The following is a 26,695-nucleotide window of genomic DNA, read 5'->3' on the forward strand; positions in this document are numbered from 1 at the left end:
GCAGCTACCGCAGTCAATTTGTAGCTTTAGACTCAGGCTTTGTGTTATTTATAGATGTTCTTTCAAACAGATGGCTACAGAGGATAAGTACAGGACAGTGTTTATTCTTGTTCCACTAAATGAATCTTAAGAAGTTCTAGGAGGTCTTTTCATTTATATCATGCAGTAGACTCCTTAGCAGTCATTTTATTTAAAGAGATTATGAAAAGTGGTTTCTGAGAGATACTTTAAATGTTCTTTTCTATTTCAAGGAATTTCCGGGTACTTGCCTTATGCCTGCAGTGGCTTGTGAAAATAGTGGTAGCATTTCAAGTGTTTGTTTTTCTTTAGATATTTGAAAATAAACATATGTGAATTATTTGAAATTTTGTTCATAAACTTTGTGTTTTAACAGGAGACCTGATAGAAAGTGTTACAGAGCGTCAGGTATTTCCTTATGAAGACATACCTGGATTTCCTGTGTCAACTGTTGTTGGACATGCTGGGAAACTTGTGTTCGGTGTTTTGAATGGAGTACAGGTCATGTGCATGCAGGGACGTTTCCACCCATTTGAAGGATATCCAGTATGGAAGGTAAATATTTGTTGCTGTAAAGCATTATGCAAATTTATTATAAAAGGCTAGTTTACAGAAAACATAATTAATCAATCATTATACTTACCAATCAATCATTTCTTGGCTTGATGATTTAAGCCTGTTATATTGACTTCATTTTAAGTAATGATGCATGAGCATCTTGATTATGCTTACATTGGTTAAGAGCATACCCACAATCTGGGCTGGGAAAAATAGTTTTGAGATTTCACATGAAATGGTGTTGACTACACTTGCTTCTGGTCAGTATCCATAACATGTACCACTTTTCTTCAGACTGATACTGAGTTGAAACATCTACCAGTGTGGCAGGGTTTGGTTTATGAAGATAATTTTTCCTAGGTAGGGATCTTGCATGATATGTGATCTGTTATTTTGTCCCTATCACTTACAACATATTCAAACACTTAGGCCACAAGACCACCACAACAAATTAGAGTTTTATCAGTGGATTCTAAGACAGTACTGGGGATACATAATTCAAAACTTTTATTTATGTCTGCCCCCCATGAACCATGGACCTTGCCGTTGGTGGGGAGGCTTGCGTGCCTCAGCGATACAGATGGCCGTACCGTAGGTGCAACCACAACGGAGGGGTATCTGTTGAGAGGCCAGACAAACATGTGGTTCCTGAAGAGGGGCAGCAGCCTTTTGAGTAGTTGCAGGGGCAACAGTCTGGATGATTGACTGATCTGGCCTTGTAACATTAACCAAAACGGCCTTGCTGTGCTGGTACTGCGAACGGCTGAAAGCAAGGGGAAACTACGGCCGTAGTTTTTCCCGAGGACATGCAGCTCTACTGTATGATTAAATGATGATGGCGTCCTCTTGGGTAAAATATTCCGGAGGTAAAATAGTCCCCCATTTGGATCTCCGGGCGGGGACTACTCAGGAGGACGTCGTTATCAGGAGAAAGAAAACTGGCGTTCTACGGATCGGAGCGTTGAATGTCAGATCCCTTAATCGGGCAGGTAGGTTAGAAAATTTAAAAAGGGAAATGGATAGGTTAAAGTTAGATATAGTGGGAATTAGTGAAGTTCGGTGGCAGGAGGAACAAGACTTTTGGTCAGGTGATTACAGGGTTATAAATACAAAATCAAATAGGGGTAATGCAGGAGTAGGTTTAATAATGAATAAAAAAATAGGAGTGCGGGTTAGCTACTACAAACAGCATAGTGAACGCATTATGGTGGCCAAGATAGACACAAAACCCATGCCTACTACAGTAGTACAAGTTTATATGCCAACTACCTCTGCAGATGATGAAGAAATAGATGAAATGTATGACGAGATAAAAGAAATTATTCAGGTAGTGAAGGGAGACGAAAATTTAATAGTCATGGGTGACTGGAATTCGTCAGTAGGAAAAGGGAGAGAAGGAAACATAGTAGATGAATATGGATTGGGGGGAAGGAATGAAAGAGGAAGCCGCCTTGTAGAATTTTGCACAGAGCATAACTTAATCATAGCCAACACTTGGTTCAAGAATCATAAAAGAAGGTTGTATACCTGGAAGAATCCTGGAGATACTAAAAGGTATCAGATAGATTATATAATGGTAAGACAGAGATTTAGGAACCAGGTTTTAAATTGTAAGACATTTCCTGGGGCAGATGTGGATTCTGACCACAATCTATTGGTTATGAACTGCAGATTGAAACTGAAGAAACTGCAAAAAGGTGGGAATTTAAGGAGATGGGACCTGGATAAACTGAAAGAACCAGAGGTTGTAGAGAGTTTCAGGGAGAGCATAAGGGAACAATTGACAGGAATGGGGGAAAGAAATACAGTAGAAGAAGAATGGGTAGCTCTGAGGGATGAAGTAGTAAAGGCAGCAGAGGATTAAGTAGGTAAAAAGACGAGGGCTAATAGAAATCCTTGGGTAACAGAAGAAATATTGAATTTAATTGATGAAAGGAGAAAATATAAAAATGCAGTAAATGAAGCAGGCAAAAAGGAATACAAACGTCTCAAAAATGATATCGACAGGAAGTGCAAAATGGCTAAGCAGGGATGGCTAGAGGACAAATGTAAGGATGTAGAGGCTTGTCTCACTAGGGGTAAGATAGATACTGCCTACAGGAAAATTAAAGAGACCTTTGGAGAGAAGAGAACCACTTGTATGAATATCAAGAGCTCAGATGGCAACCCAGTTCTAAGCAAAGAAGGGAAGGCAGAGAGGTGGAAGGAGTATATAGAGGGTTTATACAAGGGCGATGTACTTGAGGACAATATTATGGAAATGGAAGAGGATGTAGATGAAGACGAAATGGGAGATAAGATACTGCGTGAAGAGTTTGACAGAGCACTGAAAGACTTGAGTCGAAACAAGGCCCCGGGAGTAGACAACATTCCATTTGAACTACTGATGGCCTCGGGAGAGCCAGTCATGAAAAAACTCTACCATCTGGTGAGCACGATGTATGAGACAGGCGAAATACCCTCAGACTTCAAGAAGAATATAATAATTCCAATCCCAAAGAAAGCAGGTGTTGGCAGATGTGAAAATTACCGAACTATCAGTTTAATAAGTCACAGCTTCAAAATACTTACGCGAATTCTTTAGAGACGAATGGAAAAACTGGTAGAAGCCGACCTCGGGGAAGATCAGTTTGGATTCCGTAGTAATGTTGGAACACGTGAGGCAATACTGACCTTACGACTTATCTCAGAAGAAAGATTAAGAAAAGGCAAACCTATGTTTCTAGCATTTGTAGACTTAGAGAAAGCTTTTGACAATGTTAACTGGAATACCCTCTTTCAAATTCTGAAGGTGGCAGGGGTAAAATACAGGGAGCGAAAGGCTATTTACAGTTTGTACAGAAACCAGATGGCAGTTATAAGAGTCGAGGGACATGAAAGGGAAGCAGTGGTTGGGAAAGGTGTAAGACAGGGTTGTAGCCTCTCCCCGATGTTATTCAATCTGTATATTGAGCAAGCAATAAAGGAAACAAAAGAAAAATACGGAGTAGGTATTAAAATTCATGGAGAAGAAGTAAAAACTTTGAGGTTCGCCGATGACATTGTAATTCTGTCAGAGACAGCAAAGGACTTGGAAGAGCAGTTGAACGGAATGGACAGTGTCTTGAAAAGAGGATATAAGATGAACATCAACAGAAGCAAAACGAGGATAATGAAATGTAGTCAAGTTAAGTCGGGTGATGCTGAGGGAATTAGATTAGGAAATGAGACACTTAAAGTAGTAAAGGAGTTTTGCTATTTAGGGAGTAAAATAACCGGTGATGGTCGAAGTAGAGAGGATATAAAATGTAGACTGGCAATGGGAAGGAAAGCGTTTCTCAAGAAGAGGAATTTGTTAACATCGAGCATAGATTTAGGTGTCAGGAAGTCGTTTCTGAAAGTATTTGTATGGAGTGTAGCCATGTATGGAAGTGAAACATGGACGATAACTAGTTTGGACAAGAAGAGAATAGAAGCTTTCGAAATGTGGTGCTACAGAAGAATGCTGAAGATAGGGTGGGTAGATCACGTAGCTAATGAGGAGGTATTGAATAGGATTGGGGAGAAGAGAAGTTTGTGGCACAACTTGACTAGAAGAAGGGATCGGTTGGTAGGACATGTTTTGAGGCATCAAGGGATCACAAATTTAGCATTGGAGGGTAGTGTGGAGTGTAAAAATCGTAGAGGGAGACCAAGAGATGAATACACTAAGCAGATTCAGAAGGATGTAGGTTGCAGTAGATACTGGGAGATGAAGAAGCTTGCACAGGATAGAGTAGCATGGAGAGCTGCATCAAACCAGTCTCAGGACTGAAGACCACAACAACAACAACAACATTTATGTCTGAGGAGGGATTCACACAGAGTGACATAAAAAATTACCACAGTAACCATTTACAAGAGTAAACCCAAAAGTAAGTTCTCAAAAGTGATGGGTCACAAGGAAACTGGTTGCATGGCTGTTGGTCACACAATATTTTTCCTTCCTCCTTCCATGCTCTACAGAAACCACTGCACATCCACTGGAGCTTTGTCTTGGCTTGGCAGCCAGTTGTAATGGAGCTCCCATTAGCCACTGCTACCAGTTGTGAAGTTTGTGCTGTTATTCAGTTTTGAGTGTAAAAGATGCTAAACCAATCAACATTATCTAGAGTTGACAGAAGTGTGTGGAAAGTCATGTATTGATACCAAAAATCTCTGCATGTGGTGTACAGAGTTTGCAAGTGGTCATTCTGAAATTAATGATGAGGAAAGAAACAGGAGACCACCAATTCCCAAAAAGATAATTAAAGGTTGAACAACTCATGCTTTGAGATCAGCAGATCACTCTTGATGAGCTCTGCAATGTTGTTCCTGAGGTTTTTTCAAGCACAGTTCACTGGACTCTGAAGCATTTAAATTTTGGAAGGTGTGTGCAAGATGGGTCCTGAAAATGCTGACAGAAGACCACAAACAGCAACATGTTGAAACTTCCTGCCAATTTCTTCAACGCTATGCACATGAACAGGATGACCTTTTGGATTCAGTAGTCATGGGCTTTCATTTGACAACTGAGACAAAACAACAGTCACATGAGTGGTAGCATTCTGATTCACCCATGCTGCAAAAATTCAAATGAACACAATTTGCCAGTAACATTATGGCAACTGTGTTTTGGGATCAAAATCAAAAATTTTCGTTTGACTTCATGGTTCCTGGGACAACAATAAATGCTGACAGGTATTGTCAGACATTAAAAAGACTCAGATGGGTGATTCAGAACCCTAGAGGAGGAATGTTGAGCAAGGACACAATCTTCTTGATGACAGTGTTCGCCCCCACATGGCCTGTCAAGCAGTGGATGCTCTACAAGAGTTTGCATGGGACATAATCATCTATCCAACCTGTAGTCTGGACTTAGCACCCAGTGACTACCACTTCTTTCCTAAGCTGAAAGAACACTTGGCTGGCAGGTGCTTGAGGTCAAAGATGAGGTCCGACACTTCTTCGATAGCATGGTGGCAATTTTTTCAATTTTGAATTAAGTACCATAAACATCCTCCCACCCCATGAAACATGGATCTTGCCATTGGTAGAGAGGGTTGCTTGCCTCAGCAGTACAGATAGCCATACTGTAGGTGCAACAACAACAGAAGTGTATCTGTTGAGAGACCAGACAAACATGTGGTTCCTGAAGAGGGGTAACAGCCTTTTCAGTAGTTGCAAGGGCAACAGTCTGGATGATTGACTGATCTGGCTTTCTAACACTAACCAAAAAGACCTTGCTGTGCTGGTAGTGTGAATGGCTGAAAGCAAGGGGAAACTACAGCCATAATTTTTCCTGAGGGCATGCAGCTTTACTGTATGGTTAAATGATGATGGCGTCCTCTTGGGTAAAATATTCTGAAGGTAAAATAGTCCCCCATTTGGATCTCTGGGCAGGGAGTACTCAGGAGGATGTCGTTATCGGGAGAAACAAAACTGGTGTTCTGCAGATCGGAGTGTGGAATGTCAGATCCCTTAATCAAGCAGATAGGTTAGAAAATTTAAAAAGAGAAATGGATAGGTTAAAGTTAGCTATAGTGGGAATTAGCAAAGTTCGGTGGCAGGAGGAACAAGATTTCTTGTCAGGTGAATACAGGATTACAAATAGAACATCAAATAGGAGTAATGTTGGAGTAGGTTTAATAATGAATAAAAAAATAGGAGTGCGGGTAAGCTACTACAAACAGCATAGTGAAAGCATTATTGTGGCCAAGATAGACATGAAGCCCACGCCTACTACAGTAGTACAAGTTTATATGCCAACTAGCTCTGCAGATGACTAAGAGGTTGATGAAATATATGATGAGATAAAAGAAATTATTCAGATAGTGAAGGGAGACGAAAATTTAATAGTCATGAGTGATTGGAATTTGACAGTAGTAAAAGGAAGAGAAGGGAACATAATAGGTGAATATAGAATGAGGGTAAGAAATGAAAGAGGATGCCGACTGGTAGAATTTTGCACAAAAAATAACTTAATTATAGTTAAACTGGTTTCAAGAATCATGAAAGAAGGTTGTATACATGGAAGAGGCCTGGCAATACTGGAAGGTTTCAGATAGATTATATAATGGTAAGACAGAGATTTAGGAACCAGGTTTTAAATTGTAAGACATTTCCAGGGGCAGATGTGGGCTATGACCACAATCAATTGGTTATGAACTGTAGATTAAAATTGAAGAAACTGCAAAAAGGTGGGAATTTAAGGAGATGGGACATGGATAAACTGACAGAACCAGAGGTTTTAGAGAGTTTCAGGGAGGGCACAAGGGAACGATTGACAGGAATGTTGGAAAGAAATACAGTAGAAGAAGAAGCACAAAATTAGATCTGATGTCATATGCTTTAAAACTGAGGGCCAATCTTTCTCTTTCATGAAAATGCAGATTATATTCACATATATTAGTGGTAATTAGTTAAAAGTAACCAAATGAATTTAAGGATACTTTCCGGGACTGGATCAGACTCTGAATGTGGCTCTCCAGCAGGGATATGACTTCCTCAAATCCTGCCCTGAAATGAGATCCATCCTTCATGAAATCCTCCCCACTCCACCAAGAGTGTCTTTCCGCTGTCCACCTAACCTTCGTAACCTCTTAGTTCATCACTATGAAATCCCCAAACCACCTTCCCTACCCTCTGGCTCCTACCCTTGTAACCGCCCCCGGTGTAAAACCTGTCCTGTGCACCCTCCCACCACCACCTGCTCCAGTCCTGTAACCCGGAAGGTGTACACGATCAAAGGCAGAGCCACGTGTGAAACCACCCACGTGATTTACCAACTGACCTGCCTACACTGTGAAGCCTTCTATGTGGGAATGACCAGCAACAAACTGTCTATTCACATGAATGGACACAGCAGACAGTGTTTGTTGGTAATGAGGATCACCCTGTGGCTAAACATGCCTTGGTGCATGGGCAGCACATCTTGGCACAGTGTTACACCGTCTGGGTTATCTGGATACTTCCCACTAACACCAACCTGTCAGAACTCCAGAGATGGGAACTTGCCCTTCAGTATATCCTCTCTTCTTGCTATTCGCCAGGCCTCAACCTCCGCTAATTTCAAGTTGCCGCTGCTCATACCTCACCTGTCTTTCAACAACATCTTTTCCTCTGTACTTCTGCCTCGACTGACATCTTTGCCGAAACTCTTTGCCTTTACAAATGTCTGCTTGTGTCTGTGTATGTGCGGATGGATATGTGTGTGTGTGCGAGTGTATACCTGTCCTTTTTTCCCCCTAACGTAAGTCTTTCTGCTCCTGGGATTGGAATGACTCCTTACCCTCTCCCTTAAAACCCACATCCTTTCGTCTTTTCCTCTCCTTCCCTCTTTCCTGACGAAGCAATCGTTGGTTGCGAAAGCTAGAATTTTGTGTGTATGTTTGTGTTTGTTTGTGTGTCTATCGACCTGCCAGCGCTTTCGTTTGGTAAGTCTCATCATCTTTGTTTTTAGATATATTTTTCCCACATGGAATGTTTCCCTCTATTATATCCATATCATTAATTTGAACCCAACAATTATGTTTGTTATTGTCACTGTTGCATTTCGAAATCTTTTCTGTCGTCTTATTTTCTCTCTATATTTTTGCCACTAGTTTCACTTTGTATTCACCTTCTCCTTTTTACCATAATCTACTATACAATTTTATCCCGCATATATATACTCAACAATATGTAACCCACTTCCAAACTATAACCAAAAAAATATTTTTTCCGCTTCCAACACTAGCGCTGCTATAAAATCCACCGTTTCTAGTTCACAAACAGTTCCTTTGACTTATTAAACAACCATTTCGGCTAGTTCTAATAACTTTCGCTTTATTTCCATTTCCGTTTTTCCCACATCACTGATCATTTTTAGCCGCTTCCCACAGGTCATTATTTCTTCGTCAGACAATTGTTAGCCTCATTTTCATAATCTGCCACCACAAAACCACTCCTTTAAATACATTTACACGCAGTTTTTTCGAAATGTTCCCGATTTTCTCCACCTTTTAACGTGTTTTGGCAGCAACACAACCAATTAACCTTTGTGCACATGGTTGTATACCAACCAAAGTTCACCACAGGATCAACACAGCCCATTTCTAACCAACACTTTTTCGCCTTTTTTCACACCAGATCTCCAGTTGCTTCCAGTTCACCTTTATCTCTCCCCATACATTTTCGTTTCAGCCTCATGTTACACTTTTCACCTTCTAATACCATGTCACTCTCCCAACACCCCCACAATGACCCCATTAAGTTTTATTTACATTCCCTCCGCAAACATGCCTTCGCCCTAGCCAGGTTACGCTCCCATATTTTATTTTCTCAGGCTTGTCTGACATTTGGCATTACCCCCAAAGGCCTCACACTTAAAGTTCCCATCTCTGGCTGCAACCCTTCTTTCCATCAGTCCCTATACCAATTCCAAACTGAACAATCCATTGCCCTCACCCACCTAATCCTTCACCTACACATCAACTCAGCCAATGAACACACCCGTCAACTCCTATCCTTAATAAAAGTCCTCAATCTTTCCTCTCCCACATCCACACCGGCTATTCAGAGCATCCTCCTACAGGCCAACCGCCAATTAGAACAGCATGCCACCCTTCACCTCAAAAAACTATCCAATCTCCTGGTTTCCCACCTCCGGAAAGGCAACTCACTCACCCTCCACAACCTTTCCAGCAAACCTCAACCACCTCTCATTGCACACAAACCCAGTCTCTCCCATCTACTCAATCTCCCACTTCCAGCTCCACTCCCTCCAAAACCTCAAAATTCCGATCAACACAATCTGGCACCACAACACCCTAATTCAGTAGTTAACCTTTCCTCCAAACCTCTCTCCCAATCCGAAACCTCTGTCCTATCCAAAGGCCTCACCTTCAGCCCCACTCCCAGATTCAACCAAACAGCCCTCGTCAAAGATTTACTGTCCTACACTCGTACTCTCTGCTGGAAGTATCACTTTGCCACGAAGAAAAATGATCCTAATCCTACCCCTAATGATCCAACTCCCCGAGACACTATCCAAATTGAACCCTGCCTGGAACAGTTCCGTCCTCCGTCACAGTGGGACCCACCTCCTCTTCCTCAAAATCACCCTCTCCAAACCTTCCAGGAATTTCTGACTTCCAGCCTTGCCTCTCAATCCTTCTTAAAAAAACCTTAATCCTACTCCCAACATCACCACTGCTGAAGCCCAGGCTATCCGTGATCTGAAGGCTGACCGGTCCATCGTCATTCTTCCGGCGGACAAGGGTTCCACGACCGTGGTACTTGATCGTCGGGAGTACGTGGCTGAGGGACTGCGTCAGCTTTCGGACAACACCACATACAAAGTTCGCCAAGGTAATCCCATTCCTGATGTCCAGGCAGAGCTTCAAGGAATCCTCAGAACCTTAGGCCCCCTACAAAACCTTTCACCTGACTCCATCAACCTCCTGACCCCACCGACACCCCGCACCCCTACCTTCTACCTTCTCCCTAAAATTCACAAACCCAATCATCCCGGCCGCCCCATTGTAGCTGGTTACCAAGCCCCCACAGAACGTATCTCTGCCTACGTGGATCAACACCTTCAATCCATTACATGCAGTCTCCCATCCTTCATCAAAGACACCAACCACTTTCTCGAACGCCTGGAATCCTTACCCAGTCCTTTACCCCCAGAAACCATCCTTGTAACCATTGATGCCACTTCCTTATACACAAATATCCCGCACGTCCAGGGCCTCGCTGCGATGGAGCACTTCCTTTCACGCCGATCACCTGCCACCCTACCTAAAACCTCTTTCCTCATCACCTTAGCCAGCTTCATCCTGACCCACAACTTCTTCACTTTTGAAACCCAGACATACCAACAATTAAAGGGAACAGCCATGGGTACCAGGATGGCCTCCTCGTACGCCAACCTATTCATGGGTCACATAGAGGAAGCCTTCTTGGTTACCCAGGCCTGCCAACCCAAAGTTTGGTACAGATTTATTGATGACATCTTCATGATCTGGACTCACAGTGAAGAAGAACTCCAGAATTTCCTCTCCAACCTCAACTCCTTTGGTTCCATCAGATTCACCTGGTCCTACTCCAAATCCCATGCCACTTTCCTTGATGTTGACCTTCACCTGTCCAATGGCCAGCTTCACACGTCCGTCCACATCAAACCCACCAACAAGCAACAGTACCTCCATTACGACAGCTGCCACCCATTCCACATCAAACGGTCCCTTCCCTACAGCCTAGGTCTTCGTGGCAAACGAATCTGCTCCAGTCCGGAATCCCTGAGGCATTACACCAACAACCTGACAACAGCTTTCGCATCCCGCAACTACCCTCCCGACCTGGTACAGAAGCAAATAACCAGAGCCACTTCCTCATCCTCTCAAACCCAGAACCTCCCACAGAAGAACCACAAAAGTGCCCCACTTGTGACAGGATACTTTCCGGGACTGGATCAGATTCTGAATGTGGCTCTTCAGCAGGGATACGACTTCCTCAAATCCTGCCCTGAAATGAGATCCATCCTTCATGAAATCCTCCCCACTCCACCAAGAGTGTCTTTCCGCCGTCCACCTAACCTTCGTAACCTCTTGGTTCATCCCTATGAAATCTCCAAACCACCTTCCCTACCCTCTGGCTCCTACCCTTGTAACCGCCCCCGGTGTAAAACCTGTCCCATGCACCCTCACACCACCACCTACTCCAGTCCTGTAACCCGGAAGGTGTACACAATCAAAGGCAGAGCCACGTGTGAAAGCACCCACGTGATCTACCAACTGACCTGCCTACACTGTGATGCATTCTATGTGGGAATGACCAGCAACAAACTGTCCATTCGCATGAATGGACACAGGCAGACAGTGTTTGTTGGTAATGAGGATCACCCTGTGGCTAAACATGCCTTGGTGCACGGCCAGCACATCTTGGCACAGTGTTACACCGTCCGGGTTATCTGGATACTTCCCACTAACACCAACCTGTCAGAACTTCGGAGATGGGAACTTGCCCTTCCGCATATCCTCTCTTCTCGCTATCCGCCAGGCCTCAATCTCCGCTAATTTCTAATTTCAATCTGCCGCCGCACATACCTCACCTGTCTTTCAACATCATCTTTGCCTCTGTACTTCCGTCCCGACTGACATCTTTGCCGAAACTCTTTGCCTTTACAAATGTCTGCTTGTGTCTGTGTATGTGTGGATGGATATGTGTGTGTGTGCGAGTGTATACGTGTCCTTTTTTCCCCCTAAGGTAAGTCTTTCCGCTCCCGGGATTGGAATGACTCCTTACCCTCTCCCTTAAAACCCATATCCTTTTGTCTTTCCTTCTCCTTCCCTCTTTCCTGACGAGGCAACCGTTGGTTGCGAAAGCTAGAATTTTGTGTGTATGTTTGTGTTCGTTTGTGTGTCTGTCGACCTGCCAGCACTTTCATTTGGTAAGTCACATCATCTTTGTTTTTAGATATATTTTTCCTTCGTGGAATGTTTCCTTCTATTATAACTATATATATATATTTTTTTTTTAAAAAAAGAAAGATGATGAGACTTACCAAACAAAAGCGCTGGCAGGTCGATAGACACACAAACAAACACAAACATACACACAAAATTCTAGCTTTCGCAACCAACGGTTGCCTCATCAGGAAAGAGGGAAGGAGAAGGAAAGACAAAAGGATATGGGTTTTAAGGGAGAGGGTAAGGAGTCATTCCAATCCCGGGAGCAGAAAGACTTACCTTAGGGGGAAAAAAGGACAGGTATACACTCGCACACACACACATATCCATCCACACATACACAGACTCAAGCAGACATTTGTAAAGGCAAAGAGTTTGGGCCATGTATATATTTGTATTAATTTGCAGTGATTGCTTAATTACTACCTTACTTCTGAGGCCTATTCACTCTCAACCTTAGAAAATGGAGCAATGTCTTGAGGAAAAATAATTAACATAGCATTCATTCATTCATTCATTCATTCACACATTGTATTTCATAAATCTCAGGATGAAGAACAGTCTTCAGTGACAGGGAATCAGTCAATTTCAGAAAAAGCCACTGCAGGCTACTTCAGTAGCACAATAACAGCAAATTATGATCAGTACTAATCTACTCACATTGATAACCATGGAAATTATTACTATAGTGGCCATTATGAAAATAGGTACCTCATTGTCATATCATAATCCTACAGTATTGCCAGTTAGTGGTAATTTCAGAAGTTAATAAAAATTCTGAAAAAATATTAGACACCTCTATTTTTAGTTTAGAAAATATTTCCCAAAAGATAATTCTTGCCAGCTCTATGAAAAAATAATAAATAAAAATAAAAATAACACCACAAGACATTTTGAAGAAAAGTATTTTTTACTTCAGCCTGTGGAAAAAATGGAAACACTGACATATCTAGACTGAAGTTAATATATGGATATTCTCAAAGTTTGTACATGATTGTGGTATGTATTTTATCAAGCAAACATAAAGGTTTTCTGAGACAGAAAATAAAATATGATAAGAGGTGTGAAACTATTCTGCTTGTGTAATGAAACAATTACATGTCATCACTGATGAATTTGTGTTCTGTTGGACCTTGTACAAACTTCCAGCAATAAAGCTGATAAGACACTGTGTGTGCAAGAGTGCACAAGTACTTGTATGACACCACCATGATTTTAGTTCTGATGGCTCACCTTAATATGATTGAGAATATTCCATGACTACCAGTTTTTTTCTATTTGCAGCCCTTACTGACCCTTCATCAATGCACTCATAACCCAGATCACCAGTACATGCTATACAAAAGTAATTGTTGGTACTTCCAAGCCAATATTTACATTGAAGTCAAGAAAAATATATTTTTTGATATGGTTTTGTAAAACCTAAGTTTTATCAAAGTATACTACAAGACTACTGTCCTCAGCAAGCAGTAAGTGCTTTTTAAGCAAAACTTTATTCTTGCTGCTGTGATGTCTCAGTATTAAATTAAATTTTTTTGTCTACCATTATACTTTCTTTGAGCCAAAATAATTATTTTTTTCATGGAGATAACTATGTATTTTTGTAGCCATCGGGTACTCTGTCATAGTATCAAAGTACAGCTCCATACACAAACTTTTTGTCAAAATTATCAAATTCCATAATTTATGTTTACATTTATATTATTTTTCAGTGGAGAAATAAGTGGTTGCAAAGTACAGTCAACCATTTGTCTCTGTGTTATTTACCCACTGAAACTTGTATATGGTTGCTGAAAAACAATGATGTTAAAAACTGTAACATTTATATCCCTTTCTCAGAGAATCAAAACACATGTCCGTATCTAGAGATTCTGCTGATGTTACTCCATTGCTGATTTTTATTGTTTCTTGCCTCACTGAGTTACCCATTTGGACATTATATGTCACTGTTCTATGGAATATATTGTAAAATACCTCTTCATTACAGCAATTGAGTATTAGCACAATTGTCAACAAAAATTACACACTATAAAGGCAATCGTTTACAGTTGTTGTTGTTGTGGTCTTCAGTGCTGAGACTGGTCTGATGCAGCTCTCCATGCTACTCCATCCTGTGCAAGCTTCTTCATCTCCCCGTACCTACTGCAACCTACATCCTTCTGAATCTGTTTAGTGTATTCATCTCTTGGTCTCCCTCTACAATTTTTACCCTCCAAGCTGCCCTCCAATACTAAATTGGTGATCCCTTGATGCCTCAGAACATGTCCTACCAACCGATTCCTTCTTCTAGTCAAGTTGTGCCACAAACTTCTCTTCTCCCCAATCCTTTTCAATACCTCCTCATTAGTTATACACTCCTGGAAATGGAAAAAAGAACACGTTGACACCGGTGTGTCAGACCCACCATACTTGCTCCGGACACTGCGAGAGGGCTGTACAAGCAATGATCACACGCACGGCACAGCGGACACACTAGGAACCGCGGTGTTGGCTGTCGAATGGCGCTAGCTGCACAGCATTTGTGCACCGCCGCCGTCAGTGTCAGCCAGTTTGCCGTGGCATACAGAGCTCCATCGCAGTCTTTAACACTGGTAGCATGCCGCGACAGCGTGGACGTAAACCGTATGTGCAGTTGACGGACTTTGAGCGAGGGCGTATAGTGGGCATGCGGGAGGCCGGGTGGACGTACCGCCGAATTGCTCAACACGTGGGGCGTGAGGTCTCCACAGTACATCGATATTGTTGCCAGTGGTCGGCGGAAGGTGCACGTGCCCATCGACCTGGGACCGGACCGCAGCGACGCACGGATGCACGCCAAGACCGTAGGATCCTACGCAGTGCCGTAGGGGAATGCACCACCACTTCCCAGCAAATTAGGGACACTGTTGCTCCTGGGGTATCGGCGAGGACCGTTCACAACCGTCTCCATGAAGCTGGGCTATGGTCCCGCACACCGTTAGGCCGTCTTCCGCTCACGCCCCAACATCGTGCAGCCCGCCTCCAGTGGTGTCGCGACAGGCGTGAATGGAGGGACGAATGGAGACGTGTCGTCTTCAGCGATGAGAGTCGCTTCTGCCTTGGTGCCAATGATGGTCGTATGCGTGTTTGGCGCCGTGCAGGTGAGCGCCACAATCAGGACTGCATACGACCGAGGCACACAGGGCCAACACCCGGCATCATGGTGTGGGGAGCGATCTCCTACACTGGCCGTACACCACTGGTGATCGTCAAGGGGACACTGAATAGTGCACGGTACATCCAAACCGTCATCGAACCCATCGTTCTACCATTCCTAGACCGGCAAGGGAACTTGCTGTTCCAACAGGACAATGCACGTCCGCATGTATCCCGTGCCACCCAACGTGCTCTAGAAGGTGTAAGTCAACTACCCTGGCCAGCAAGATCTCCGGATCTGTCCCCCATTGAGCATGTTTGGGACTGGATGAAGCGTCGTCTCATGCGGTCTGCACGTCCAGCACGAACGCTGGTCCAACTGAGGCGCCAGGTGGAAATGGCATGGCAAGCCGTTCCACAGGACTACATCCAGCATCTCTACGATCGTCTCCATGGGAGAATAGCAGCCTGCGTTGCTGCAAAAGGTGGATATACACTGTACTAGTGCCGACATTGTGCATGCTCTGTTGCCTGTGTCTATGTGCCTGTGGTTCTGTCAGTGCGATCATGTGATGTATCTGACCCCAGGAATGTGTCAATAAAGTTTCCCCTTCCTGGGACAATGAATTCACGGTGTTCTTATTTCAATTTCCAGGAGTGTATGATCTACCCATCTAATCTTCAGCATTCTTCTGTAGCACCACATTTCGAAAGCTTCTATTCTCTTCTTGTCTAAGCTATTTATCGTCTGTTACTTTCAGAAATGACTTCCTGACATTTAAATCTATACTCGATGTTAACAAATTTTTCTTCTTCAGAAACGCTTTCCTTGCCATTGCCAGTCTACATTTTATATCCTCTCTACTTCGACCATCATCAGTTATTTTGCTCCCCAGATAGCAAAGCTCCTTTACTACTTTAAGTGTCTTATTTCCTAATCTAATTCCCTCAGCATCACTCGAATTAATTTGACTACATTCCATTATCCTCATTTTGCTTTTGTTGATGTTCATCTTATACCCTCCTTTCATGACACTGTCCATTCCGTTCAACTGCTGTTCCAAGTCCTTTGCTGTCTCTGACAGAATTACAATGTCATCGGTGAACCTCAAAGTTTTTATTTCTTCTCCATGGATTTTAATACCTACTCTGAATTTTTCTTTTGTTTCCTTCACTGGTTGCTCAATGTACAGATTGAATAACATCGGGGATAGGCTACAACCCTGTCTCACTCACTTCCCAACCATTGCTTCCCTTTCATGCCCCTCGACTCTTATAACTGCCATCTGGTTTCTGTACAAATTGTAAATAGCCTTTCGCTCCCTGTATTTTACCCCTGCCACCTTCAGAATTTGAAATAGAATATTCCAGTCAACATTGTCAAAAGCTTTCTCTAAGTCTACAAATGCTAGAAATGTAGGTTTGTCTTTCCTTAATCTTTCTTCTAAGATAAGTCATAAGGTCAGTATTGCCTCATGTGTTCCAACATTTCGACAGAATCCAAACTGATCTTCCCTGAGGCAGCTTCTACCAGTTTTTCCATTCGTCTGTAAAGAATTTGCGTTAGTATTTTGTAGCTGTGACTTATTAAACTGATAGTTCGGTAATTTTCACATCTGTCAACACCTGCTTTCTTTGGGATTTGGAATTATTATATTCTTCTTGAAGTCTGAGGGTATTTCGCCTGTCTCGTACATCTTGCTCACCAGATGGCAGAGTTTTGTCGGGACTGGCTCTCCCAAGGCCGTCAGTAGTTCTAATGGAATGTTGTCTACTCTCGGGGCCTTGTTTCAACTCAGGTCTTTCAGTGCTCTGTCAAACTCTTCACGCAGTATCGTATCTCCCATTTCATCTTCATCTACATCCTCTTCCATTTCCATAATATTGTCCTCAAGTACATCGCCCTTGTATAGACCCTCTATATACTCCTTCCACCTTTCTGCTTTCCCCTCTTTGCGTTAAACTGCGTTTCCATCTGAGCTCTTGATATTCATACAAGTGGCTCTCTTTTCTCCAAAGGTCTCTTTAATTTTCCTGTAGGCTGTATCTATCTTACCCCTAGTGAGATAAGCCTCTACATCCGTACATTTGTCCTCTAGCCATCCCTTCTTAGCCATTTTGCACTTCCTGTCGATCTCATTTTTGAGATGTTTGTATTCCTTTTTGCCTGCTTCATTTACTGCATTTTTTTATGTTTTCTCCTTTCATCAATTAAATTCAATATTTCTTCTGTTACCCAAAGATTTCTACTAGCCCTCGTCTTTTTACCTAGTAGATCCTCTGCTGCCTTCACTATTTCAATCCTCAAAGCTACCCATTCTTCTTCAACTGCATTTCTTTCCCCCATTCCTGTCAATTGTTCCCTGCTCTCCCTGAAACTCTGTACAACCTCTGGTTTAGTAAGTTTTATCTAGGTCCCATATCCTTAAATTCCCTCCGTTTTGCGGTTTCTTCAGTTTTAATCTACAGTTCATAACCAATAGATTGTGGTCAGAGTCCACATCAGCCCCTGGAAATGTCTTACAGTTTAAAACCTGGTTCCTAAATCTCTGTCTTACCATTATATAATCTATCTGAAACCTGTCAGTATCTCCAGGGTTCTTCCATGTATACAACCTTCTTTTATGATTCTTGAACCAAGTGTTAGCTATGATTAAGTTGTGCTCTGTGCAAAATTCTATCAGGTGGCTTCCTCTTTCATTTCTTCCCCCCAATCCATATTCACCTGTCCGCAGCTCGTGGTCGTGCGGTAGCGTTCTCGCTTCCCGCGCCCGGGTTTCCGGGTTCGATTCCCGGCGGGGTCAGGGATTTTCTCTGCCTCGTGATGACTGGGTGTTGTGTGATGTCCTTAGGTTAGTAAGGTTTAAGTAGTTCTAAGTTCTAGGGGACTGATGACCATAGATGTTAAATCCCATAGTGCTCAGAGCCAGAGCCATATTCACCTACTATGTTTCCTTCTCTCCCTTTTCCTACTACCAAATTCGAGTCACCCATGACTATTAAATTTTTGTCTCCCTTCACTATCTGAATAATTTCTTTTATTTCATCATATATTTCTTCAATTTCTTCGTCACCTACAGAGCTAGTTGGCATACAAACTTGTACTACTGTAGTAGGCGAGGCATGGGCTTCGTGTCTATCTTGGCCACAATAATACATTCACTATGCTGTTTGTAGTAACTTACCTGCACTCCTATTTTTTTTATTCATTATTAAAGCTACTCCTGCATTACCCCTATTTGATTTTGTATTTATAACCCTGTATTCACCTGACCAAAAGTCTTGTTCCTCCTGCCAGCGAACTTCACTAATTCCTACTATATCTAACTTTAACCTATCCATTTCCCTTTTTAAATTTTCTAACCTACCTGCTCGATTAAGGGATCTGACATTCCACACTCCGATCTGTAGAACGCCAGTTTTCTTTCTCCTGATAACGATGTCCTCCTGAGTAGTCCCCGCCCGGAGATCCAAATGGGGGACTATTTTACCTCCAGAATATTTTACCCAAGAGGACACCATCATCATTTAATCATACAGTAAAGCTACATGCCCTCAGGAAAAATTATGGCTGTAGTTTCCCCTTGCTTTCAGCCGTTCGCAGTACCAACACAGCAAGGCCGTTTTCATTAGTGTTACAAGGCCAGATCAGTCAATCATCCAGACTGTTGCCCCTGCAACTACTGAAAAGGCTGCTGCCCCTCTTCAGGAACCACACGTTTGTCTGGCCTCTCAACAGATACCCCTCCATTGTGGTTGCACCTACGGTACGGCTATCTGTATCGCTGAGGCACGCAGGCCTCCCCACCAACGGCAAGGTCCATGGTTCTTGGGGGGGGGGATCATTTACAGTATGAAAACAATTTTCTAACAAATAATTTTTAGGGCATCCCTGAAGGCATGTATTTCAGTTTTGTTGTTGACCTCTTGCAGTATATCATTGTATGGTTTAATGCCAATATATAGCTCACTACTTTGGGTTTTTGTTTTGCTTTTTCTATTGAGATGTAAGTCACGGCAGGATCTGATTCCATGTTCATGTAGATAACTATTTGTTGGCTGCTCATCAATGTCTTTTTTAATGTGGATCACTGTTTGCAGAATGTACTCAAATGGAACAGTCAGAATATTCATAGATTTAAACAACTCAGTGCAGTGAGTTCTCTTGCTATTTTTGTCATAATTCAAACAGCCCTTTTTCGTACCTATGTAATACAGTTTATTTGGAAATACCACAAGGTTTTGTTGTCATTTTGTGAACTTACATAAAATTTATGTCATTCCTGCCTTTTTGCTGTTGTCTAGGTCAGTCAAAAAGAAATCTTCAGTGTATTCAGTGTGAAAATTTTAGATTGCTTTTGATTGCCATTTCACCCTTTAGGAACATGGAACAAAGCAGCACTGCCCTTAAGCCTTTGCTCCTGCACTTTGCTCGTTACCACACACACATCAATGCACCATTCCACAGAGCAGTGAAACCACATGTGAACACATGATATTGCATGGAAACATAGGAATATGCTCCTGACAATGGCCTAATGCACTGTGACAACAAAGCTCTGAGGTGGGCAAATCACAGCATTTAGCACCAGCAAACTGCAGGAGCTGTGTGGGACCTTGAGATGTCTAATTTTGTGGTGGCTACCCAAGATTACTTTACAGATTGCTGTGTTCCAGAATAGTATCCCAGACAGATGCTAAAAACTTGTTAAGGTTCTTTACAGAAGAAGCATAGGGTCTGACAAGGATATTGTGGAGGCGGGGAGGGCAACGAAAAACTTTCCATTACCCTCCCAAGCTCCGCAATATTCTTGTCAGACATTATGCTTCTTCTGTATTTGTCTCCTCACCCTGTGGCTGATGCCCCTGTGACTGCTCCAATGCAAGACTTACCCTATGCACCCTGCTACCACCACCCATACTGTCCCTGTAAATGACAAAACATATACTATGAAAGGGAGAGCCACCTGCAGAATGACATATCATATAGCAGTTGTTATGTAAACACTGGTCTGCCTTTTGCTTTGGCATGACTACCATCCAGTAATCAATCAGTAAGAATGGGCGTAGGCAGAGGATGCATACTGGCAGCACACATATCCTGTTGTAGAGCATGCTCTACAAGATGACAATTGTGACCTCGGTGCCTGTTTCACAACACAACACCTTGATTCTTCCCAGAGACACCAGTTTCTCAGAACTCCGCAGGTGAGAACAAGCACTACAACATGTCCTTGGTTCTCACCACTCACCTGCCCTTAATTTACGTTAATTTAATTTCTTCCATCTCAGCATTTCTTCACAGTAACTACTCCTTTATTCACTCAATTTTAGTTTCCTACATCTTTCATTTTCTTGTCTGTCTATTTTTTTTCTGTCCTACTCCCATCTCTGTTACATACAATGCACTTAGCTTCTGACTCTAGTTAACTCATACATAATGCTTTAGCAGTAATATCTACCTTGTCTACCGCCTTCAAGCTCTGAGCTAATCTCGTCCAATGCAGTTCCCAACAATCAATCTTTCCTTCGCATCCCATCCAGTAAGTCCCCCCTGACCCGGGGTTCTGGGTAACTTTTCTGAACTGTATCTCTTTCCCTAAACCTCTCTAGTCCTTTTCCTTCACCCCTCTTTCTTTCCCTTGAATACTTCTGCCTGAAGAAGGAGCCACTGGCTCTGAAAGCTTGGCTAATTATAACCTTCTTTTATGTGTGTGTTCTGTCACTGCTTGGTGAATAGATTTTTTGTATATCTAATTACATTATACTGTCAAAACTTGATTGTTTTCATTGTTATAAGTCATTAACAGGTTGCCAGAAACTTATGTCATCAGGTATTTACATTAATGTTCAAATTAAACAGGTTTATACCTTTTAGTACATACACAGCTGATAATTTTATCTGTAAAGTTACATATGTACATCTAGATCTATATACATACTCCACAAGCCACCATATGATGCATGTACCTTGTACCACTACTATTCATTTCCTTTCCTGTTTCATTTTCAAATGGAGTGAGGGAAAAACAACTGTCTATGTGCTTCCATTATGTGAGATGTACCACTGATGACAATAGCATTGCTCTGCAGTGAGCAGTGGCAGTTCTCTAAATTTTCTCAATAGATTTTTGCAAAAAGAACATCCCCCCCCCCCCCCCTCCCCCTAGGAATCACGTTTGAGATCACAGAGCATTTCCATAACACGTGTATTTTGATCAGATCTACCAGTTACAAATCTGGCAGTATGCCTCTGGATTGCTTCAGTGTCTTCCTTTAATCTCATCTGGTGAGTATCCCAGACAATATGTAGTACAGAAGAATGAGTGGCACAAGTTTTTATACGTGGCCTCCTTTATAGACGAGCTACACTTACCTAGAGTCAACCATTTGCCTGCCCTACTACCAAGAGTGCTCATATGATAATCTGTGTGTGTATGTGTGTGTGTGTGTGTGTGGGGGGGGGGGGGGGTGAGCCAAGGGATGGGGGTGTTTGGGGATATGGTTTTAATATTTTGACTTTTAAGTAGCCATTGGAAAGTTCTATATCTGACCCTTTTAAAAACCTGCATAATACCAACTTTTAAATCATTTTCTTGAAAGCAGAACACCTGACTGCACTATTTCCTTTCCCTGACAGTTTGTGGTGGTGGTGGTGGTGGTGGGGGGGGGGGGGGGGGGGGGGGGAGATCCGCGGCCCACCCTTTCCTCTGGGTATGGGTGCCCTTGCCTACTACTGACCTTATGTGTTCATTCCATTTCATAGACCTGGTCACAATTTATTGTTAGTATATTTTAGAGAATTAATCTATGTTAAGAGAGTCATAGCTCCAACTATGACTCAAGAGTCGGGGAGGGCTGGTTAGGTCACCCATCATAACTCCTAGTGTGTTAATACTGGCCTTGATAAGTAACCACTCCATAGAATCAGCAGACAAAGATAAAATACTTAAGTCCTTGGTGACATTGTAGCAGTTCGCGTACTTTGTTTCTTCCTTTGTTGTCCTCAGTGTCAATGTACTGTGTGAAAAAAATAGGGGGTGGACATTGCAGTACTGTCTACTAGAATAATGTAGGCAACAGATGCACAGTTGTGTTTCACATTCTTTTACTTTCACTTTTCACAACCCCTCCCCCCCCCCCCCCTCCCCCCCGCCCCTCAATAATACACAGTTATATATGGCCAGTTCACTATTGTTTAAACTTTCCATAAGCCTCATTAATAGTTTGCAGACAAACCTCCAAATACTGCTACAATAGTTTACTATTGAACATCTACAAGCAGGAACAATGTAACCACAAAGTTCACTGTTCTTCAAGAATAGAAAGGTACATATGGAGCAGACACTGTCATTGCTTTAACACACGGGCTATTGATGTAACTCTTATTTCACTGTTAGGTTGATGCACTGTTGTCATTCTAAACAAACACCAGTTCCTCATCTGAAACTCAACTGTGGACTGACTGTCTCATGACCAAAATGTAGGCCTTTATATATCCTTGCAGTAATTGGGGCTGAAACTACACATGGTTTGAAGTTAAATTTACAGAAATTAAGTAAAACTTAACACATTAAATTAACTTAATACATCAAAAAATTCTGTCTTTTTAACAGTTTCTTCTGCTACAAGAGTTAGTCTGAATTATTTGTTTAAATCTTGAAATCAACAAATATAGTTATGCAAACAATACTTTTTACAAAACTGTTAATTACTTTGGAATTAGTTAAGGGCTGGCTTTGCTAACATGTTTTCGAATAGAGCCAAATAGATACTTTAAGATTACTAGCATTTTGTCTACCAAATTATAATTAGTACAGAATTTATATTTGTTTACAAGTCAACAACAGAATTTAAGTTACAAAAGATACAAACCAGTAATAGTCAAAATAAATTAGAAAATCGAATACATACATATAACTTAGCACAAAATTAGATCTGGTGTTATATTCTTTAAAACTGAGGGCCAACCTTTCTCTTTTATGAAAATACAAATTATGTTCACATATGTTAATGGTAATTAGTTAAAAGTGAAAAAATGAATTTTAAGGAGGCAGATGGCAAAGCAATAGGGTAAGTAAAAAATATCCCAGCTTTCTTCATCACAATATCTGCCACTGGACTGAAGAACCATACGTGGATACTCAAGCCTTATGCTTGCCCAGAATCCCACAGTCCTAGGTAACCAGGGGACAGAACAGGTGGTGTTTCACTTACAACCATGCCTGGTGCACTGTGCTGAAGTGCTGAGACATCCAGGAATGACCAGACTATCCAAGCCCAAACCCTGTCACCTCTGACACTAACTACTATCTCAATCCTATCCTGATACCCCTGAAGCCAAGGACTGACATGTGAGCTTCGGAGATGGGTGAAATACCATTAAGGCCTCCAGGCCCCTGTTTTCCTATCCCTCCTCCCTCCATCCACTTTTGCCCATTAAAGTGTAACTTGTCTCATTCCGAATTCCTAAAGGTTTTCATACTGATGGAATTTAGGCAACACAATGTGTGATTGAATGAATGTACAATACATATTGTCATATCTACTAAAATTGGATGAAATGAGACATTGTTTACAGAACCTTGGTGTTCTGAATACCAAAGTGTTGTGGTAATATATTTTTGTCCACTGGTGCAAAAATTCATTTATAAAAGAAAAGGACTAGTTCATATAAAAGAAAGGCTTTTGGATTTCCAGTGATGTATAGTTTGAGATATTTTTTCAATGTAGAGGGTAAAAATTTTGGCATTCTCACACAGTAAGCCTTCTTACAATTTTGGAACCCTTTGTTGATTGTTTTTACAGAAAATGTCATACCACAGAAATAAATTTCAGTGAATGTGTGCAATGGAGGGTGGTCTGAGGTCAGTTAGTAAAGTGGGTGCTTTTCTGTTATTTTAAAGTGTGCTATGCCAGTGAGGGTCATGAAGTTGTGTGGCATTACTCATCTGATTGTTACAAATGCAGCTGGTGGGATAAGTGAGCATCTGGAAGTTGGTGACCTTATGATCATTAAGGACCACATCAACTTGCTTGGATTTTCTGGAAAAAATCCTCTCATTGGGCCGAATGATGAAAGGTAAGATCATGTTTTGTTTTCCATATACTCTTCATAATGTTTGACGATTTCTCTCTTTAAGAATGTCTTTTTGTGCACTTTCTTGCTGTCTGGAACCTTAATTTATATTAATAAATGTTTATAAAGCTTTTAGTCACTATAGAGAGGAATTTGCAGTCTATCTACAAACATGTTCGTGTGTTGCTTAGTTATTGATTTCTGTCACATTATACACATCTCTCCAGTCAGCTTCCTGTAAGGCCTTCATGAAACTTTCCTTTGTATTTTCATTTATCTCAGTTTTTCAAGACACCATTTCACTGTGAGCAGGCAAGTTATCAAGTGTGGATTGCTGCATCCTGGCCAGAGAGGCCATTTGTGGCAATGATTAGGGGATCACCTACAAATATATTGTCTGATGCATAAGTGAATTGATGAATGGAATAGTGTTCTGCTTATTTCTGAAAATGCAGAGGAAAAACCAGCAACAGAACTCAGGTTCCGATTCTGATGGGGATGGGGCAACATAGGAAATGGACAGAGAGAGAGAAGTGAGGGGGAGGAGAGGAGACAAAAAGAGAGAAAGTGGGAGGAGAGGGACATATAGAGTTGAGGAGGAGATGGAGAGAGAGAAATTAGGTGGAGCAGAAGATGGATGGAGAAAAGGGAAGGAGAGGAGTTGTACTTAAAGAGGGAAGAGGAGGAGCTGGACAGAATATGGAAGTGGAGGAAATGGACAGAGGGAGGTGTGAGGCATACAGAGAGAGAGAGAGAGAGAGAGAGAGGTGAGATGGGTAGAAAGAGTGGAAGGGAGGAGGTGGTCACAGAGAGGGGAGAAGGAGATGGGTAGAGAGAGGAGGATGAGAAATGAACAAAAAGAGGGGAAGTGGGAGATGTGAGCAGTGTACGTGACATGTGTGTGAGGGTTAAACCTTAGTTAAAGGACAAATTTTGAATAAAAATCATCAGAGGTGGTGGCCAAAGATTTCTGGTATATGAAGTCACCTTCATTATGGTAATGGTCTTGACAAAGAGGGCTGAAGAGCAGACAGAGTTTCAGGGCACCTTGGGATGGGATAGAGCCCTTAAATATGTGTGTGCAATGATTGCAGAATGCAGAAGTCACTGGATATCATGGCATTAAAGAGAATTAATGTATATCCAAGGGATATGTGGCATGTAGTAGAAAAAGCGGCATGATGATTGTTCCATTTGCAATAGATTTTGGATTTGTCCCCCATTCAGATCTCCATATGGAGACTGTCAAAGGAGATGTGATCATGAGAAAAAGTTTGAATAACCAGTGATACGACAACATCCTATGGGTCAGAGTATGGAATGACAGAAGTCTGAATGTGGTTGGGGAGCTAGAAAATCTGAAAAGTGAGATGCAGAAGTTCAGTCTAAATGTAATGGGAATGAGTGATGTAAAATGGAAAGAAGATAAGGATTTCTGGTCAGACAAATATAGAGTAATATCGACCAGAGCAGAAAATGATTTAACAGGTGTAAGACTCATTATGAATAGCAAGGTCAGTTACTTTGAACAATTTTGTGATATTGCAGTTCTCATCAGAATCAACAGCAAACCAACTCCAACAATAATCCAAGCATGTATGTGCTGATGTCACAAGCAGAAGATGAAGACAGAAAGTATGAGGGCATTGGACAGATAGCTCAATATGTACAGGGAAATGGCACCCTAATAACCATAGGTGGTTGGAATTCTGTGCTAGTAGAAGGAACTGATGACAGTGTCATGTGAGACTAGGTTCACAGTAGTAGGAATGAGAGAGGAGAAAGACTAACAGGCATCTGCAATAAACTTCAGCTTTTAATAGCAAATACAGTAGTCAGAAATCAGAAGGGGAGGACATATGCTTGGAAAAGGCCAGGAGATATGGGAAGATACTAGCTGGATTTCATCACAGATGAAATTATGAAACCAGATTTTGGGCTGTAAGTTGTTCCCAGGAGCAGATGCAGATTTTGAACTGAAGAGTAGTTACTTTAGTTGAAGAGGAAGGAACATATCTAAAATGGGCAGTCACAAAGATTAGACAGACAAGGTAACTGCGAAGAAACATTGGGTAACAGAAGAAATACTTCAGTTGACTGACAAAAGAAGGAAGTACAAACATGTTCAGGAATAAATAGGAATATGGCAATATTAGTCACTTAGGAATGAAATAAATAGGAAGAACATGGAAGATAAGGTGAAATGGATGCAGGAAAAATGTAAACAAATTGAAAAATGAATGGTCATTGTAAGGACTGATCAGCTTATAGAAAAGTCAAATCAACTTCCAGCAGAATTAAAAGCAAAGATATTAACATTAATAGTGCAAGAGTAATTCCAGTGTTACACACAGAGAAGAGTGAGGATAAGTGGAAAGAATACAGTCTGCTGATACAATAGAAAAAGAAATGGAATGTGATATGCAGACATAGGGAACTTGGAAGGCATAGATAACACTCCTGTGAAATTTCTAAA

General features: G+C 41.8%; 1 protein-coding gene across 1 annotated transcript in view; it reads left to right on the forward strand.

Annotated features, from left to right (window-relative positions):
* Window positions 1-26,695, forward strand: part of LOC126175126 (purine nucleoside phosphorylase-like) — a 123,641-nt gene that overhangs the window by 65,079 nt on the left and 31,867 nt on the right. The window contains exons 3-4 of the mRNA XM_049921679.1: window positions 395-573; window positions 24,047-24,222. Of these exons, the coding sequence (XP_049777636.1) occupies window positions 395-573; window positions 24,047-24,222 (355 nt within the window). The remainder of the gene's footprint in view (window positions 1-394; window positions 574-24,046; window positions 24,223-26,695) is intronic.

This window comes from Schistocerca cancellata, chromosome 3 (assembly GCF_023864275.1).
Source record: "Schistocerca cancellata isolate TAMUIC-IGC-003103 chromosome 3, iqSchCanc2.1, whole genome shotgun sequence".
NCBI classification, from domain to species: Eukaryota; Metazoa; Arthropoda; class Insecta; order Orthoptera; family Acrididae; genus Schistocerca; species Schistocerca cancellata.